Source organism: Chanos chanos, chromosome 2 (genome assembly GCF_902362185.1).
Source record: "Chanos chanos chromosome 2, fChaCha1.1, whole genome shotgun sequence".
In the NCBI taxonomy this organism is placed as follows: Eukaryota; Metazoa; Chordata; class Actinopteri; order Gonorynchiformes; family Chanidae; genus Chanos; species Chanos chanos.
In genome coordinates this window covers 58,576,680-58,595,468 of record NC_044496.1, presented here as the reverse complement: position 1 = coordinate 58,595,468, position 18,789 = coordinate 58,576,680, and the positions used below count along the sequence as shown (strand labels likewise).

The window sequence follows — 18,789 nt, the reverse complement described above, 5'->3', positions numbered from 1 at the left end:
GTGTCCCTGCCATTCGCAAGCAAACGCTGGGTCTTGTTGGTTTTAGGGGGTGTGGGTTTTAAAACACTGATGTGCGCTGTGACGAACAGCGCGTCTCTCGCGCGTCTCTCGATGTTAAGCTGGATTTTTATGCAATCTAAACCATACTGATGGATGTAAAGTTAAGGGAAATTTGTCAGAATTACCGTGCTTCACATTGTTCTTATATTTCTCTCAGTAGTGTCTGTAAATAGTCACCGGTTAGACCGGATGTTACACATGTTTCATTTTCGTATTTGTTTTCCCCCCTTGTAGCAGCACAGTATCATCTATAGATGAGAGAGATGGCGCGGCGCCCTGGAGCCAGTGATGAGAGAGCCGATCAGGGCACTGGTGATCCTATGGAGTGGTTCCGCAGCTACATGCATGGGGGTACATCCAGTCTTGTGTCCACCGTTACCACAATAGTTACATTTCCCGTCTACAAGACTGTATTTCGCCAACAGCTGCACAGTACAACGGTGCGTCAGGCTGTCATCCAGTTGCATAAGGAGGGTACTCTCAAACTATACCGGGGCGTGGCGCCTCCGTTAGTGGTTAAGACTCTACATGGAACGCTTTTGTTCGGTCTCCAGGACACCTTTCTGCAGCAGCTCTCATCCAGCGTGGGGCACCATGTCCCTGGGTCTCTCCTTCCTGCCCTGGCCGGTCTGGGGACAGGTGTAGTGGAGGCCTTAATCTTCACGCCCTTTGAGCGTGTGCAGAACGTGTTGCAGAACAGCGGGAACGACCGCAGTCTACCCACCATCAGAAGTGTTCTGTCCAGACTCGGTTCAGAACCTTTAGCCAAGGGCTTCTACAGAGCTCTGATGCCCATACTTGTCCGCAATGCCTTAGGCAACAGCTTGTATTTTGGGTTGAAGAATCCCATGCGCACTGTTCTGGGGGAGCACGGCCTGTACCCTGGGCTGTCTTCATTCATGTCTGGGGTAATCAGCTCCGTTGTGATCAGTCTGCCCCTTTATCCCTTGTCTGTACTGGTGGCCAATATGCAGGCACAGGTCGGTGGGGAAACGCGGAGCACGTTGTTCGTCGCACGTCACATTTGGGAATCGCGTCAGCGCAGTGTGTCCCTCTTGTACCGTGGTGGCTCTCTGGTCATTCTCCGCTCCTGCATTACATGGGGAATAACTACTACCATTTACGACCAGTTGAACAGACGCAATGGCTGAAATGAAATGGAATGGTCACATAGGACTCAAAACAATGAGGTTTCAGAGACGAAAATAAGATATGATTGTTTTCAGTCAAGCTGTTGCCGACTCTAGGTTTGATCATATTCACCCAGTCTTTCAGCCCATTTTGCACATGCGCCATTCAACAAGAGAATCTAATGATTTTAAGGACGGTGATGCCGTAGTGTTGTGGAGTAAGACGTCATTCTCCATTCAAAAATGATCATAACTTTGTGTGGAAGATTGACAGTTTACAAGCCTTAATATTCGAAATGTATTGGTTTACTTATTCACTGCTGTAAAATTATTATGAAAATGATCTGACAGCTGCGATGCTAGAAAATGACTCGGCTAAGGTCCTGTCTCAATCCGTCGAAAAGCATATGATATTTCTACTTTAACTGACCTAGCCACTATTTTAATGCACATGGTCATATTTTTGCTGAAATTCACATTTTCAGACATGGTCACACCTTATATCTATATGGTTCGCCACTGCTCAGACGAGGTTGCACGCGAAGAATCAATTATCTTGAAACGTAAAAAAAAAAAAAAAAGTCAGGACCTTGTTACTCTTAAAAGTAAACCTTGATAATAAATAACAATACCAAATAAGAGTTAAAGGGGCAGACATAAAACAAAAATAGCTAAATACAGTCTAGACCACCGTTAAGAACAGACTGGGTGAAAACAATCGTTTTATGCTTTCTGCCTAAAAAGCTTTTAAGTTCATCTTACGTCATATCATCTTTTTCTTGCGTGTGCAGCGCTGCCTTATGCATTCCGCTCTCAACAAATTCTCTATCAGTGTTGGCCGACCATTCAAAGTACCATGGGAGCAACTGCACTCTTCCACAAACTGCTATGAGTAAGCCTTGGGTGAAACCCCAAAAATGAATACAAATAGCATTGGGTCCATGTTTTACACGACGTTTAGCCTTTGGGAAATTACATCTCTGTGTAGAAAACAGAGAATCCGTTCTGGTGACCCTGATTTTAAATTTACGAAGGATTAACTGAATTTATTTGGGGAAATTCTATTGCCCCTAATTACCTCTTTTCCTCTCATTTGTGTATAATTGACAGTTTTTACGAGTCTGCTTTTATGAGAGTGCTGTCTGCATATTTAGCATATCTACATTAAAGATTTTTAAGCATTTTTATCTCTGAAGTTTCCATACTATTACTGATCTAAATGAAAGTGAAACTGCTATAAAGATTTTCCTTATTTGGGTGCATTGAAAACATCTTCCCTAGTAAGCGGAACAAATTGCAGTACTACGATTTCCCGCAAGAGTGCGCTAAATGCCAGTAAAACAAACTGTTAAAATGTACCTGTCTTTTCCAAAACGTCATTAAATCTTCGGTAGTTAAAGTACTGTTTCACGCAGTTGTAGTCAGTTTACAGTTTAGCTGTTGTGCATCAAAGTAAATTTATCTTCGAATACATAAGGCATATTCTTTGTTAATGTGTCCACTGCCAGGGGTAACATAAGGAACTGTTGATTTATCCAATGATATTGCAGACTGAGTCAGATTGAGCCAATGACGGCCATCGGATTGTCTCCATATTACAGTGGAGTTGGGCGTGATTTACTATTTAAACCAGTTGCCTCCCACGGATTACACACTGCTTCCATCAAAGGCATTTAGCGAAGGACTCATAAAAGGACAGCGCCAGGTACGGTAACATTGCTCAACTCAATTCCATTATAAAAAAGGATATGATGTTACATATATACACGAATGTTCATCTGTAATCGCGCATGTCATTTACATAATCCATATCTACGATGCTCCGATTGATTTTACAACCTAGATTACAAGGATGCACTGGATGTCTGAATATATCCAGGTATCAGACAGTATGCCACATAATGCATGCCTTTGTAAACTCGTGTCGAAGCAGTTTGATTTCGTTGCATGTGGTGAGATAGCGTTTGATTCTAGAAATCCCTTTTCCCGGTTTTTGCTGAATATAGCGCAAGTGTTGACCGTTCCGCCTGTGCCAACTCGTAGGCTGCATGCCAACCTCGGGCAACATTCCTTTGTGCGCTCTGCCCCCCGTATGCAGTATCTGTTTAAAATCTCACCCCACCTGCAACCTTAGGTGTTTTTCTTGGAAACATTAGTGTCAACAATATTCAAAAATCAGTTCATCTTGTTCGTTACCATTTCTCGCCCAAAAAATAACGGTTGTAAATGTGAACGAATTTGTTGCTTATGTGTTAGAGAAACTGGTGCAGGACTGAACCCGTTTATTGGGCGGGGTAAGGGGGCCATGCTATCGAGTACAGATGAGCTACTGTTCCCAATCCTGGAAGACTACCCAGTCCTGGTTGATACACTGTAAATGATTGATTGCCATTGTTATGACATCATTAAACTTCAAAGATGTTTTATTTCGGCTCTTCAGTTTCTGTGGAATTTATCCTGTCTCAACACACCCAGTTATTGTGCAAGGGCACCTGCAGATAACATTGTGATTACATGTTCCGTTTCACTGAGGGCTGGCACTGAAATTCTGTATTTGCATGGACCAAACAGCAGTGTAAACTATTCGAGGATGTGTGGAAAATATTTTCATTCGAGTATACAACAGTTCCCTGTGACATTTCAGGTTTTGATGCAAAACATTGGTCTCAAAAGTATGAAATAAACAACGACAAAAACATTAAAAAAACCCCCCCAAAACTTGTCAGTGGTGCTTTGTCTGTGAATTACGGCGGAAAAGTCAAAAGTGTGAAAGTACAGTGGAGTTTACTCTGTAGTCATAGTGCAAATCATTTCAACACTTTTGTTTGTTTGTTTGTTGTTTACTTTTATAATGGCATTGCATTAACCAAAGGCACTGAGTTTTTGAAAATGCCCATCATGTAATGTAATGTTAAGGAAAGGGACAGGCAGCTCTGCATGACCTAACAGTCAGTGTGCAGGAGAGAGTCAGGTAACGTTTGTGGGGTGGATTCTCCTGTGATGGGGAAGATAAATCGGTTTTCGAAATGTGGATTTTACCCTGGCAAGAACAATGGACCTACTGTTCCCCATGCATCCATAGGGCAATGTTGATTTGTTTGTTCAAAATGATAGCATTCCCTTTAGTGAAAGTCAAGGTAATTGTGGAGGTCAACAGTCAATTTATTTCTTTAGTATATTTGGAATATTTCGTTGTCTTTGGTATATTTTTGACAAAGACATTACTGAATTCATTTTCGATACTGCTTTATTATGGATGGTGTTTATTTGGCCTATTCAGTAATAAAGTAATAAAGGCTTTCTGTGAGTGAGTGAGTGAGTGAGTGAGTGAGTGAGTGAGTAAGTGTGTGAGTGAGTTTGTGAGTGAGTGAGTGAGAGAGTGAGTGAGTGAGTCTGTGAGTGAATGAGTGAGAGAGTGAGTGAATGAGTGAGTAAGTGACTCCACTAAAAGAGTGAAGTGCATGTTTTGTGAGTGAGTGAGTGACTGAATGAGTGAGTGAGTGTGTGAGTGAGTGAGTGAGAGAGTGAGTGAGTGAGTGTGTGAGTGAGTGAGTGAGAGAGTGAGTGAGTGAGTTTGTGAGTGAGTGAGTGAGTGAGTCTGTGAGTGAATGAGTGAGTAAGTGACTCCACTAAAAGAGTGAAGTGCATGTTTTGTGAGTGAGTGAGTGACTGAATGAGTGAGTGAGTGTGTGAGTGAGTGAGTGAGTGAGTGAGTGAGAGAGTGAGTGAGTGAGTTTGTGAGTGAATGAGTAAGTGACTCCACTAAAAGAGTGATGTGCATGTTTTGTTAACTCAGACGATGTCCTTCTCCACACAGAGCTTCATCCACAATGAGTGACAACAACCCAGTCAACCAGGAAGTGCAGAACTTTGACAAGAAGTGTCTAAAGAAGACTAGCACTGCGGAGAAGAACACCCTCCCCACCAAAGAGGGTGAGAGCGATGGCGTCTTTTTCCAGCAGTCTTACCCCACCCTCCTGTCTCAGGAACAATGAGCTTTGTCCTCACATGGCTCTGTTTTTAGGGCAAGAGGACTGAACCAACACTTGACTACACGCACATGATAAACTGAGAGCGATGTCACGCACTGGTAGCAAAGCGTGAGAATGACTGTTTGTCATACCTGTTTCTTAGCGCTGTTCACATAAAGGTTAAACTACACAAAGGTGTGTCCTTTCCTTATCTTCCTGCCCACACTCATTGTTCTCAGTCACTCTCAGAGAGTGCCTTAAAAGTGCCTTAAGAAGCCAAGTGCTTTCAATTATGCAACCAGAGTGCGTCAGCGTGTTTGCATGCGCCGTCGTCTGTTTAATCAGGAATGTTTTTGTCTTTCTTGATGATTTGTGAAGCTTTTTCGTTCAAGCAGAGCAGTTACTGTAATGAAGTGTAGACGCTGTCTCGGCGTGGACAGCTGGTTTGATCTGAAAGGGCTGATGCTAGGTGACAGGTTTCTCCACTGCAGTTCTGCATCACAGACACAAAACACTGGTCTTAATTTCACTACTGCACTCTCTACGTCCTCTTGTGAGCTCTGCACTCAACAGTCGTGACAAAGCCGTGAGAGAACTGTTAGAAAAGCCAGGGAAATGACATGTTCTCTCTACATGTGTGTAGTGCTCAGTCTTATGAATGTCTTTGGCTGGCGTTCCTCATATAGAACAGACTGGGCGCTCTGAAGCAGTGAGCAGTGCGGCAGGCAGTCTGCAGGAGAGACTGCAGTGTTGAGTGGCACTTGAGCAGAGGCACTGGAGTTTGTCAGGCAAGCGAGGACATAGTCATCGTTCTTTTCAACAGGAGAGTTTGAATTTTTCTCGTTGTAAATTGGAGCAGAGGTACTGAGGCAGAGAGAGGTGGACAGAGTGACAGTGTCTAACTGTGGGATGTGCTACATGACTCTGTCATATCACATCCAGCCTGTTCTTTTATGAAGCTGTTACTCACAGGCACTGATCTCAGGTCAGTCAGCTGGAGCTCAACACAAGCTTGTTCTCATCCGTCTCTGTAAGAAGTGTGCCCGATAAAATATTTGAGATGAAAAAAAAAAAAAACCCAAAACACACACACAGATTGAGAATGAGTTGTTTTCATCATACAAACCGGACCAGGACACTCTCATCAGTTTGAATCTTGAAATGTTGTTGATAATTCAAACACAGAGGGTCAGTTTGCGTTTATTTTCAGTGTTCTCTCTTTAACCAGATCTAAGGAAATATTTTTTTTTTCATTTCTAAGTATTATGTATTAAATATAAATTAAGGTTTTCTCATATTTAAGCAATATCCGTCTTTGATCCTGAGGACAAGGGGATCAAAATCTACTTCCCCTCTGTTAATGAACCCAGGCTGCCCTTGCTCTCTGTGGTCCTCTGTAGTGAGAGCTTCTTGCAGGTGGGGCATTACTGACATGCATCTCTGTGGTTTTCTTTGCAGTTATTGAGCAGGAGAAGAAGGCGAATGAGGCGTCTAAATGAAGCACCATGGCTCTGCTCCACCCCCCCACCCCCCCCCCCCCCCGCCTGCTCCATCTCCTGACAAACTCTCACCGCCCCTCACCCTCGGTCCTGCATCCTGGATCATCACCTGACCTTTTAACAGCATTTACAATAATGTTTTAATGGCATTTCAAATAACATGTTGGGGTTAGAGGCACATACTTAGAGGGGAGGGTAAGCCCAGCTTCAAAGCCATGTATAATTGCTGGTATTTTTAATCTTTATATTATGTATTTTTGAGAGAGGAGCGAGGTGATGTGGGAGGGGTTGGACATTGATGAAATTTGATGGTCAGCTTTCCCCACTGTCTGCCTCTGTCTCCGCTGCCATTCTGGATGAGTTGTTCAATAAGTAACATATGAAATGATATTTTTGTTTTAAAAAAAATAATAAAGGTTGAAGTGGCCGTGACGTGTCCATTTATCAGTCTTAGAGGGAAACTGTACGGTGGGGTTTCATTCTTTTGGGGATTAGAAGAAGCTTTCGTTGGTTCAATCAGCCTTCTGCTCCTTATTTCAAATAAAACAAAAACTAATAATGATGGACCAATAAAAAAAAAACAAGGTGTCTTATTTATTTTAACTAACAGCTGAAGGATGTAGTATTTCCAGGATGGCAACTTCTCGTTATCACATATCTGTTTTTAATGTAAGGTTAATGAATCAAACTCAGTGTACAAACATTTAGGCACTGCCAGAATGCAGTGAGCATCTCAGAGCCAATGAATGATCTCCACCTCTTCACATACAACAGTGATAAGTTTTTATGTCATAGGTCTCATCATGAAAGATTGATGAACTAGTGAGAGAATGCATAGTGTGTTACAGAAGTTGTGAAATTCTTCTATATCTTCAACAAGAGTGTACGTGTATTTGTAGGTGTTGGGGAATGTGGTTCAAAACGCTGACTGATAAAACTGTTCCAGGTATGTTTACTGTTATGATAACAGGTCGACTTAGGGCCACACCTTCACTCCTCTGAACCGGTTCTCTCTGTCTGACTCTCACTGAAGAGCTGGTTTATGTAAATTTGCTAACAGGAGTTTAGAGCTCCAGTCTGCTAGTGTTAGTCAAGAGGGACACTGTAAGATTCTAAACGATTAAATCAAAATGCATGGAAATGTATGAGGACAGTACAACATAACAAACAAACATGGCAAAGAAATTCTGAGAGAAAGAAAAACAATATAAATACGGAACATCAATCTCCCTTTCCAGTATAAATACGGAACATCAATCTCCCTTTCCAGTATAAATTTGTAACATCAATCTCCCTTTCCAGTATAAATTTGTAACATCAATCTCCCTTTCCACTGACAAAAGAAATCTTGGTAACTTTTAGTGCTTGAGTCATAAGTGAAGTGCTCTCTTCCCCTCTGTGAGCTTCTGGCTCTTTCTCTGTCTGTTCATCCTCCTCAACATGCTGCAACTTGCTCCAGATCTCAGGGCTGGTACTGCATTCCTCTAAAGAGAAGAATCCTTCATGTTTGTCTGAGCATCTCTCCCTCTCCAAATCCCTGCATTTAGAGTAGGCTAACACCAAAACACTTGGTTTTTCTTCCTTAGTCTAAAAGGGAAACAAAAATAGTTGGGAAGAAGTAAGAGGTCAAACAGACACACACGCGCACACACACACACACACAGAAACACCAACACATAAACTCATAAAAAGCACAGGTCAGAGAGAAACACACACGTATACATGTCCACATATAAAAACAATTCAGATTAAGGACTTAGTTGAAGTCGTAAAACAACCAGGGATCTGGTCTGAGATAAAGCACTCGACGTGGCCTGATTACAGCTGGACAAGTCTGTGCCTGTGGCCTTAGACAAATTCACAGGTTGTAGTTCTGAGAGTGTGGAGGAGAGCTACATGACAGGAGATTCAACACAAGCCTAGTTATCCACCTTCAGAATCATTTTCAAACATTCAAAAGTCGCTTGGTGCACATTGAATGTAGGAGTCAAATGTATAACTGAATACAGGTGATCTATGCTGTTGGGTGTGGCTCTTAGCTGTACCTGTAGTTTCTAGACTTTTCAAGGGGACTAGTTATCTCTCTTAACAACTGGGGTAAACAGTGTCAAGCTGCTGACGCCAGGAGCAGGGGAGAGATGCAAACAGCAAGTTGACCGTGCTTGATATCACTGACCTGCGTGTCCATTCAGTCTAAATCACGGCCTCGCGCTCTTAAGAGCAGTGATTAAGTGGTCTCAGTATCAGTGCCATGCTTCCAGTGTGACTGGGCTGCACAGGATTGGCAGAGAAAAGTATTCATTTAGACTAAGACTAAGTAATACGTGCACTAAACTACACATTTATTTTAAACAGCTTGCCGGTTGCGTGACCAGACATGCGTGTCCACACAGTGTGGACACAGTAATGGGCAGAGCACTAATGTTCACATACAAGACTAGTTAAACAGGAAACGTTTCGAATCACTGAACCTCTTACCTGTATTTCCCTCCAAACCGTGTTTGTCAACAAAACACTGCTAATATTTGTCTCTTATTGGGACACCAACAGAGGTGTAAGAGTCTGGTAGACTAAATGTGCATTAAGGCAATTTCAGACATAGGAGTGTGAAACTCTGCTCTGTCCTGGGTGGCTCAGATGGAAAACAACCAGAGGAAGAAGACAAGAGGATGAGGACATGCAGTTTGACATTTTCAAAAACAGTACATGCTCACACATGTCCCTCATAACTTACAGGTTTGGTTTCACACTCTATAGATCTCAGGCACTCTTCCCACTGCATGAATTCCCAGTAGTTTTCCACTCTCAGATCATAACCACAGCATAGTGCAAAAGCTAAAGGTAATATCCGGTGTATACCCCCCTTCTCAATTTATAAACTACCACAGACTAAACACAATGGGCAATACATATAGTGCTTTAATGTTTGCTTTACTTGCTAAAGGCAGAAGTACAGTGTGACTGTTAAAAATATCTAAAGGCAGAGACAGAAGGGTGTGTGATTTGAGAAATAGTGAATGAACCGCATGTACTAACATGAGGAAACTGTCTCACACCCCCTCAGATTCTGAGCAATTAACCTCTCATCTCCAGAGCCCTGCTGTCTGGCCCTACAAATTGTGGACAGAATTCTTCACTTTCTGTGAGCCCAGTGCAGAATTCAGGGTGTGTACTGCTTTGTCAGGTGAGAGTGCTGCATTCTAATCAGTTTCTCCACGCCTCTCAGTTTATGCACTCTGAGTTTGTTTGATAATCATGCATATAGTTTGTGTGTGTGTGTTTGTGTGTTTATGAGAGTTTCATTGTGTGAATTTGACATCGTGTATGTCCAGTCTTACCTGGTTTGTCAATTAATATTCATCAACATAAAAACGCAACGAAAAAACAACTGCTTTAAATCATACACCTCCCCACTTGCAACATCCACCCACGACCAACTGTTAAAATATTGTGCAACGCCATCGACTTTCCCTCCCACAATACACTTCCCCTTAAAACTCCGATTTTTTTTTTTTAACCCTATCTGATTTTGAGGCTGTTCCAACCCGAAGTGCCTTTCGCCTCAATTTCGAGACGTTGCTGCCATCTGCTGACTAGATTGGGTTACTGGAAAAACAGTGGACACGTTACTTCAAGTACATGGCAGGCGGGGCTGTATCCCCAAATATGGACTACCGCAGTGGGCGGGTGTTTGTATTTCATTGGTTCAACTAGTGCCGCTCAACTCATTGCTCGATAACAAACTGGCTAGTTAGGAGATGCTTGGCTAACTACTTAGCTTACTGACTAATGTGCACGTTACCATTTGAAACGTGGAACGAGTGATTTTTTTTTGTTGCTTGCTGATAATCAAAATATAACAGTTGCTGATAACAGAATCGAAGATACGTGGAGAGGTGAGATGCCCACAACATGCATGACATTTTTCTGGCTAATTCATCCTTCGAGTTGTACGGCTGTTACCGGCGTACAGGTTTTGTTATGCTAACTATGTTAACCTAGCTTTCCAACCATGCTAGCTGTAGATAGTTAGCTGAGGTGAACACTAACCTAATCCTAGAAGTATTAGCTGACTGGCTAGTCACCTAATAAATCCAGCTAATTTGGCTTATGCATATCATTCTATGCGTTTTTTCTGTATAATAATGTGGAAACTGAAAAATTCCCATTCATCTGTATTGTGATACAGATTCGGGTTATTACATGCTGACAGATCGGTATGTGAGTATTTTTACGCTTGTAAGCACTTGTAACTTGTGACCCAGTAGCCCAAAGGCTAGCTCAGACTAACTTGGGACATAGTATGCGAACACCATGGATGTTCCAAGAGACCATTATTTTGGATGTTTTACTGTAGTGTCTACAGCGCCATCTGAAGCAGATCCTGTTCCCTATATCCGTATTTACCTGACTACCGAAGTAATTCCGTCTTTTTGTCGGCTGTATAATGATTACACTGACATAGCTAACGCTTGCATTCGCTTGTGAAGATCTCATTCACAAGAGTGTTTGATCCTTGTGACGAAATTTCAATGTTGAGCGTGAGTTAATATGCAGTGTGTTTTTTTGCATGGTTATCACGGTGCATAGCTCATCAGGATCCCCTCTCTAAACTTTTCTTTAGCCCTGGAGAATGGTGGTCCCGGACAGTGGAAATGTGGTCCAGCAGGCGGACAGCGGTGGAACCAGCGGGCTCATGGCAAGCGCACAGCCCGCGTTTGAGGCGGGGGAGCACTTGGCAGGGGTGGAGTTGGAGGAGGTGCGGAAGTTGCAGGAGCTTGTGCGGAGGCTGGAGGTTCAAAACCAAGCCCTGTGCAACAGGGGGGGCAGACGGCACTTGGCCGGCACTAACAGCAACCTAACAGCCGGCGGCAACATAAACGAAAGGACGCTCTGTGAGGAAGTAAACCATTCTTCCCTCAGGACAGGGGACAGCGATAACCTCTCAGGCCGGGACTTTGCGCTGTCTCCGCCGCAGGACAGCAGTAGTAGTGAGGACATGTCTCCTCTCCCTGAGACCAGCAGGCTGGAGGATGAGGAAGATGAGTCTGTCCACGGTACCGGGTTCTTGAGCGTGCCCTGCGGCGCCGGGCCAGAGCAGACACGAGGACAGGCTCTGGCCCGTTCCTCTCAGGATAGCTATGACTCAGAGACCCAGGACGGCGGTGACACCGGCAGGGACCGGTCCGCCCTGGACGAGGTGGATGTTCTGGACTTGGAGGAGTGTGTGGAGGCTGAGGATGAAGACAGTTGGTAGGTATCAGGTTACAGGACTCAGTGATTTTAATGTCTCTCTTACTCTCTAGTGTCTGTTGTGAATGTGTTTATCACATGGTGATGTAGTAAAGGTATTCTCACATCTTTGATTGTTGCAGTTTTAGCTTGTTGTGTAGGTGGCATTGATGTTGGTGAATACGCCAAATGCAAAGTCACTTTTGTGCACTGAAAATGAGTCAGTTGCTCTGTGTGTGTGTGTCTGTGTGTGTATGTGTGTGCGGAGAGCACGAGAGAGAGTTTTATCACTGTTGTTCCCCTTTTCTTGACAGGGAACAACCTCAGTATTACCATGTTTGAGTTGATATTTTAACCAGTGCTCTCCTGCTTTAGAGATGCTTTAGAAACTGAAGCTATAAAGTGGGGTGAAGGTTTGGGGTGAAGGTTTGGGGTTCAGCGTTGGCAGGAAGAGTTTGTGTTTGAATGTCCTTTGTGTTTGTGTGTGCTTTGTGTTTGAGTGTCCTTTGTGTTTGTGTGTGCTGTGTGTGCTTTGTGTTTGTGTGACCTCTGTGTTTGTGTTTGAGTCTGCTGTGTGTTTGTGTGTCCTCTGTGTTTGTGTTTGAGTGTGCTGTGTGTTTGTGTGTGCTTTGTGTTTGAGTGTCCTGTGTGTTTGTGTGTGCTGTGTGTTTGTGTGTCCTGTGTGTTTGTGTGTCCTCTGTGTTTGTGTGTGCTTTGTGTTTGTGTGTGCTGTGTGTGTGTTTGTGTGCTGTGTGTGCTGTGTGTTTGTGTTTGTGTGTGTTTGTGTTTGTGTGTGCTGTGTGTGCTGTGTGTTTGTGTTTGTGTGTGTTTGTGTTTGTGTGTGCTGTGTGTTTGTGTTTGTGTGTGCTGTGTGTGTGTTTGTGTGTGCTGTGTGTGTGTTTGTGTGTGCTGTGTGTTTGTGTGTGCTGTTTGTGTGTGCTGTGTGTTTGTGTGTGTTGCTGTGTGTTTGTGTGTGCTGTGTGTGTGTTTGTGTGTGTTGTGTGTTTGTGTTTGTGTGTGCTGTGTGTTTGTGTGTGCTGTGTGTTTGTGTGTGTTTGTGTGTGCTGTGTGTGTGTGTGTTTGTGTTTGTGTGTGCTGTGTGTGCTGTGTGTTTGTGTGTGCTGTGTGTGCTGTGTGTTTGTGTGTGCTGTGTGTTTGTGTGTGTGCTGTGTGTGTGTTTGTGTGTGCTTTGTGTTTGTGTGTGTGTTTGTGTGTGCTGTGTGTTTGAGTGTGGTGGGAGTCGTCACGTTGTTCTGCGTGAACAGATATCGTGACCTGTGCTGGTGAGTCACTGACCTCACTGTCGGGCGTTTTTGCTCCACTCAGCTGTGGAATCACTTCAGCTGCTGCACGCCACTCCTAAGAGGCAGGAGTCGTATCACAACGACATGACACGAAACCCTGTACATTTTCCCTCCAACGCTGAAGTTGCCATTACCAAAACATCATCTCTCTTTGTCTCAGACAGGGGTGTAAGCCTGACCACCACCGGTGGCTTTTCTCATGGAAATGGGAACGAATGTATGTGGAGAGGTCTCACCCAGGCTGCGGCCTCTCACGGCTCTCTCCTCTCACGGCTCTCTCCTCTCACGGCTCTCTCACGGCTCTCTCCTCTCACGGCTCTCTCCGTCTCAGCTGTGGGTTCTGTAAGAGTGGAGCTGTTGCCCTGCATGCTTCAGTGAGCAGTGGCTGTAGTTGTGTTTGAGCGAGCAGGAGAGAGCCTCCGCAGACGGCCAGTGGGCTGTTCGGGATTGCTCAGCCATGTGAGTGGAGCGGCACGTTTGGGAACACGGGCTTCTCTAGACTGAAGAGGAGTTTGAGTCAGATGTGTCCAGGCCGCAGGGACATCTGATATCAGACCCTGATTCTATGACATGACGTGTTCTTGAGAGATGTAGTTTCCTATGATAGCATGCCCGTGCATAACACAGTCCACTGTAAATAACATATAACCCCTATGTTACTCTGACTTACTGATCCATCCAAGGGCTAATGAATTAATTCAGTGTAATGGAAGCTGGATTCTGTCACTCAGTTAATTCAGTGTAATGGAAGCTGGATTCTGTCACTCAGTTAATTCAGTTTAATGGAGACTGGATTCTGTCACTCAGTTAATTCAGTTTAATGAAAGCTGGATTCTGTCACTCAGCTCCGTTATGTGTCACAAGGTACTTTTTCATTCTTGTTCGCATGGTAACTTGGTATTTATAACTACATTAAAATAGAATGATTCCATCATCTGAAATTTAATTACCCGGCTGTATTTAGCAATTAGGATTGGTAACAGTACGTGATGAAGCTGGGTAATCTGTCTGTATTTAACTCTAATGCAGGGTCCTTGTTGGTACGTAGCGGACCTTGGCATTCCCCGTGTGGAACAGGTACTCCATTGTTTTTCCTGATGGATAATTAGCCACTTCCCCATACATGGCCTGCCAAAGCGCCGAGGGCTTATTCTCTGTTTCACATCATTAAGCGGTACATATGCCCTGCATAGGATTAACACTGCCACAGCATTTGGTAATCCAGTTGGGGTTAGTAATCTGCTTTGGGCCTGACGGTAAACTGCTTTGGACAGACTTATGGCTCATGTGATCCCCCTGTCTCTGGCCTGGACTGTGACAAGTGAAGGCTGTGGGATGGAGGACAGCGGGAAACTTCCCCGGTCCAGTTCAGAATAAAACACAGACTGTGTTATGTCATATCGTTGTTGGAGTGCTCTTGTGGAGCCGTCAGTGTGATCCAGCGCCTAGTCAACATTCAGAGCCTCTGGGACCCAATCTCCCAACACTAACTCTGACCCCGGGCTCACGGGGGCATCGTGGAGCGCCTATAAATCAGTCAGCTCAGACAGCGACTCCCAAACAGGACCTGTGACCTCAATGCCTTCAGTCCATAGCACTGTTCATCCCTCAGGCCTGCACACAGGCCTTTGTGTTTGTCCAATGGGAAGATGAGTTGAGTCAGAACAGGCTATTGTGTGAGATGCGGCCTTTAAACAGGCAGGAGCTTATGAGGCCCGTTAATGAACTTGGCTTTCATTGCACATGCTCACAGACTGCATATGGTTATGGGCACTGTTTACATCAGTGAGCACAACAGAAGCCTGAAAGCACCAACAACAGTCTTTATTTTATGTGTGTGTGGGTGTGTAAGGGGAGGGGGGGGGGGGTAATGCTTGCGGAGTCGTATCCGGCTGCAGAGCTGCAGTTGAGAGCCTAATGCTGGGTGCTGGCTGGGTGAACAGGAGACAGGGTTTGTACAGGCCACATCCCTGTGGCGGAGACTTCTCCGCGACCTTCAGAATCCATTACATCACTGTCTGGAGAGAGAGACTCCGCTCTCATGGCTGTAGAGGTGCACATGTTTTGGATTGCTCTTGAACTTTCTTTAACCTTGAGAAAATCGTTATGTCTCTTCTCACCCTTGTCCTGGCTGAGACGTTGCCGTGGTGACGCTGAGGGTTTGTGACAGGTATGTTGTACGGATTGGTGTTAATTATTAACACACTGCTCTCACACAGGTGCCGTGTGGACCACTTCCCAGACGGATCTCAGGGCAAACCAGATCTGCCTGTTTTAAACGTCTCCTCTGTGTCTCTGTTGTGCCCGTGGCATCTGCAGGTTGTACGTTTCGCCGAAGAAGCAGCCTCTGGCTGAGCAGGGCCCTGAATCTCCGCTGAAATGGTGCAGGAAAGTTCTGGATCACCCCAGCCCCGAGACAGAGGTGGCCTGCCGCACACTCCTGAACCGCTTGGACCAAAGTATGTCTGACACACACACACACACACACACTCACACACAGAGCAAATGACATGGTTGTTTTGTTTCCTTAAAGGAAGTTGTGCTGAGTGAATGGTCAGGCCTCCTGTGAGATGATGCCTGTGCAGAACTGTTAATGAACTGGACGACAGAGGGATGTTAAAGTCACTGAGCAGATGTGTCGACTGTTTCTCCCGTTGTCTCTCAGTCTTTGTTTTACCAGTGGGTGGAGTTGTTTGTTCTTTGTGCTGGGATCCAGCACAGTCAAACTGTCATCCTTTTCAGCCCAAAGCACTGTGTGTGTGTTTATTTACAGCCCAGCGATGGACATCCTGTGTGTGTCCACATGCGTGCGCGCGCGCGCGCGTGTGTGTTTGTGTGTGTGGGGCTGTGTGCATGCACTTGTATGTGTGTGTGCATGCTTGTGCGTGTGCGTGTGTGTAAGACTGTGTCCTAGACTGGCTTATACCAGTCCCAGTACATTTCTAGACTGGCTTATACCAGTCCCAGTACATTTCTAGACTGGCTTATACCAGTCGCAGTACGTTTCTGCACGGGGGCAACATCAGCCTGTTTTTTACTAAACCACACAGGGTCTTCACCGCTCTCCTGGCAACAGCAGGGCAGAGTACTAAGAGAGAGAGAAGCATGGATTAGTGCGGTTGGCATAAACACCTGATTATAAAACAGCATGACCTCATAAGTTAAAACGGTGTACTGTGTCGAATATCCCGAGTGTTGAGTGTGAAAACGCTGTGTGAAGAGTTGTCTAACATAATGGTTGTCGGGAATCACGTGTTCTGGTCTTTCCCATAGCCACGCGATGGAGGAATGTCTACTGCAGCCCCTCTGTCTTCTCCCCTGGCCCGCCGGCAGACTCCGCTCCCTCAGGCGCCCCGGTGCTCTCCCCCGGGTACCACAAATCAACTAACAAATCACTACTAACCAGTGTCAGCTCAGGTATGGCATGACCGTAACATTCTCCGCTTCAAATGCTCAGCACAACCTGTTCAGCTGTTTTCCTGCAACACAATGACAACCCCCCCCCCCCCCCCCCCCCCCCCCCCCCCACACACACTTTTTTAACAAGTGTCATGCAGGGTGTTGGCTTCAGTTGTTTGGTTGTTTGTTTTTTCTCTCTTTTTACTGTGTGTGAACTTAACCATGCAGGACAATTAGATGAAGCCTCATGCATGATTTTTCTTACAAACACTTAACAGTTGCTGTGGTGTTGATTATGGGAGAAGATCTGTTGAATAGAAGCAGGACTGTTGAGAAGGAGAAGGTGCATGGGCGTGTCAGTGCTGGAGAAAGAACTGCCTCTGTAGTGGTTCTCTCACAGGGAACTGCCTCTGTAGTGGTTCACTCACAGGGAACTGCCTCTGTAGTGGTTCACTCACAGGGAACTGCCTCTGTAGTGGTTCTCTCACAGGGAACTGCCTCTGCAGTGGTTCACTCACAGGGAACTGCCTCTGTAGTGGTTCACTCACAGGGAACTGCCTCTGTAGTGGTTCACTCACAGAGAACTGCCTCTGTAGTGGTTCACTCACAGAGAACTGCCTCTGTAGTGGTTCTCTCACAGGGAACTGCCTCTGCAGTGGTTCACTCACAGGGAACTGCCTCTGCAGTGGTTCACTCACAGGGAACTGCCTCTGCAGTGGTTCACTCACAGGGAACTGCCTCTGTAGTGGTTCACTCACAGAGAACTGCCTCTGTAGTGGTTCACTCACAGGGAACTGCCTCTGTAGTGGTTCACTCACAGGGAACTGCCTCTGTAGTGGTTCACTCACAGGGAACTGCCTCTGTAGTGGTTCACTTAGAGGGAACTGCCTCTGTAGTGGTTCACTCACAGGGAACTGCCTCTGCAGTGGTTCACTCACAGAGAACTGCCTCTGTAGTGGTTCTCTCACAGGGAACTGCCTCTGCAGTGGTTCACTCACAGAGAACTGCCTCTGTAGTGGTTCACTCACAGGGAACTGCCTCTGCAGTGGTTCACTCACAGAGAACTGCCTCTGTAGAGGTTCACTCACAGGGAACTGCCTCTGTAGTGGTTCACTCACAGAGAACTGCCTCTGTAGAGGTTCACTCACAGGGAACTGCCTCTGTAGTGGTTCACTCACAGGGAACTGCCTCTGTAGTGGTTCACTCACAGAGAACTGCCTCTGCAGTGGTTCACTCACAGGGAACTGCCTCTGTAGTGGTTCACTCACAGGGAACTGCCTCTGTAGTGGTTCACTCACAGGGAACTGCCTCTGTAGTGGTTCACTCACAGGGAACTGCCTCTGTAGTGGTTCTCTCACAGGGAACTGCCTCTGTAGTGGTTCACTCACAGAGAACTGCCTCTGCAGTGGTTCACTCACAGGGAACTGCCTCTGTAGTGGTTCACTCACAGGGAACTGCTTCTGTAGTGGTTCTCTCACAGGGAACATTCTCTGCAGTGGTTCACTCACAGGGAACTGCCTCTGCAGTGGTTCACTCACAGGGAACTGCCTCTGTAGTGGTTCTCTCACAGGGAACTGCCTCTGTAGTGGTTCACTTAGAGGGAACTGCCTCTGTAGTGGTTCACTCACAGGGAACTGCCTCTGCAGTGGTTCTCTCACAGGGAACTGCCTCTGTAGTGGTTCTCTCACAGGGAACTGCCTCTGTAGTGGTTCTCTCACAGGGAACTGCCTCTGTAGTGGTTCACTCACAGGGAACTGCCTCTGTAGTGGTTCACTCACAGGGAACTGCCTCTGTAGTGGTTCACTCACAGGGAACTGCCTCTGTAGTGGTTCTCTCACAGGGAACTGCCTCTGTAGTGGTTCACTCACAGGGAACTGCCTCTGTAGTGGTTCACTCACAGGGAACTGCCTCTGTAGTGGTTCACTTAGAGGGAACTGCCTCTGTAGTGGTTCACTCACAGGGAACTGCCTCTGCAGTGGTTCTCTCACAGGGAACTGCCTCTGTAGTGGTTCACTCACAGGGAACTGCCTCTGTAGTGGTTCACTCACAGGGAACTGCCTCTGTAGTGGTTCACTTAGAGGGAACTGCCTCTGTAGTGGTTCTCTCACAGGGAACTGCCTCTGTAGTGGTTCACTTAGAGGGAACTGCCTCTGTAGTGGTTCACTCACAGGGAACTGCCTCTGTAGTGGTTCAC

The 18,789-nt window shown here is 45.7% G+C and overlaps 3 protein-coding genes across 3 annotated transcripts in view; all 3 read left to right on the top strand.

Annotated features, from left to right (window-relative positions):
- Positions 1-323: 323 nt before the first annotated feature.
- LOC115805121 (solute carrier family 25 member 53-like) lies at positions 324-1,211 on the top strand. Its single transcript, XM_030765602.1, has one exon. The coding sequence runs from the start codon at positions 324-326 to the stop codon at positions 1,209-1,211; it is 888 nt and encodes a 295-aa protein (XP_030621462.1).
- A 1,618-nt stretch (positions 1,212-2,829) lies between these two features.
- Positions 2,830-6,696, top strand: tmsb1 (thymosin beta 1). Its single transcript, XM_030792559.1, has 3 exons — positions 2,830-2,895; positions 5,008-5,123; positions 6,620-6,696. The coding sequence occupies exons 2-3, from the start codon at positions 5,021-5,023 to the stop codon at positions 6,658-6,660; spliced, it is 144 nt and encodes a 47-aa protein (XP_030648419.1). The 5' UTR covers positions 2,830-2,895; positions 5,008-5,020; the 3' UTR covers positions 6,661-6,696.
- Positions 6,697-10,471: 3,775 nt separating this feature from the next.
- LOC115828499 (SLAIN motif-containing protein-like) overlaps positions 10,472-18,789 on the top strand; it is a 16,162-nt gene continuing 7,844 nt past the window's right edge. The window contains exons 1-4 of the mRNA XM_030792505.1: positions 10,472-10,556; positions 11,285-11,913; positions 15,516-15,655; positions 16,470-16,613. Coding sequence (XP_030648365.1) covers positions 11,294-11,913; positions 15,516-15,655; positions 16,470-16,613 — 904 coding nt within the window. The 5' untranslated portion in view covers positions 10,472-10,556; positions 11,285-11,293. The remainder of the gene's footprint in view (positions 10,557-11,284; positions 11,914-15,515; positions 15,656-16,469; positions 16,614-18,789) is intronic.

Bases quoted from the DNA above. Each gene is read 5' to 3' on its own strand.
- LOC115805121 (XM_030765602.1), top strand. From the start codon at position 324: ATGGCGCGGCGCCCTGGAGCCAGTGATGAGAGAGCCGATCAGGGCACT.
- tmsb1 (XM_030792559.1), top strand. From the start codon at position 5,021: ATGAGTGACAACAACCCAGTCAACCAGGAAGTGCAGAACTTTGACAAG. The intron at 5,124-6,619 runs GTGAGAGCGATG...TTTTCTTTGCAG, and splicing joins CACCCTCCCCACCAAAGAGG to TTATTGAGCAGGAGAAGAAG.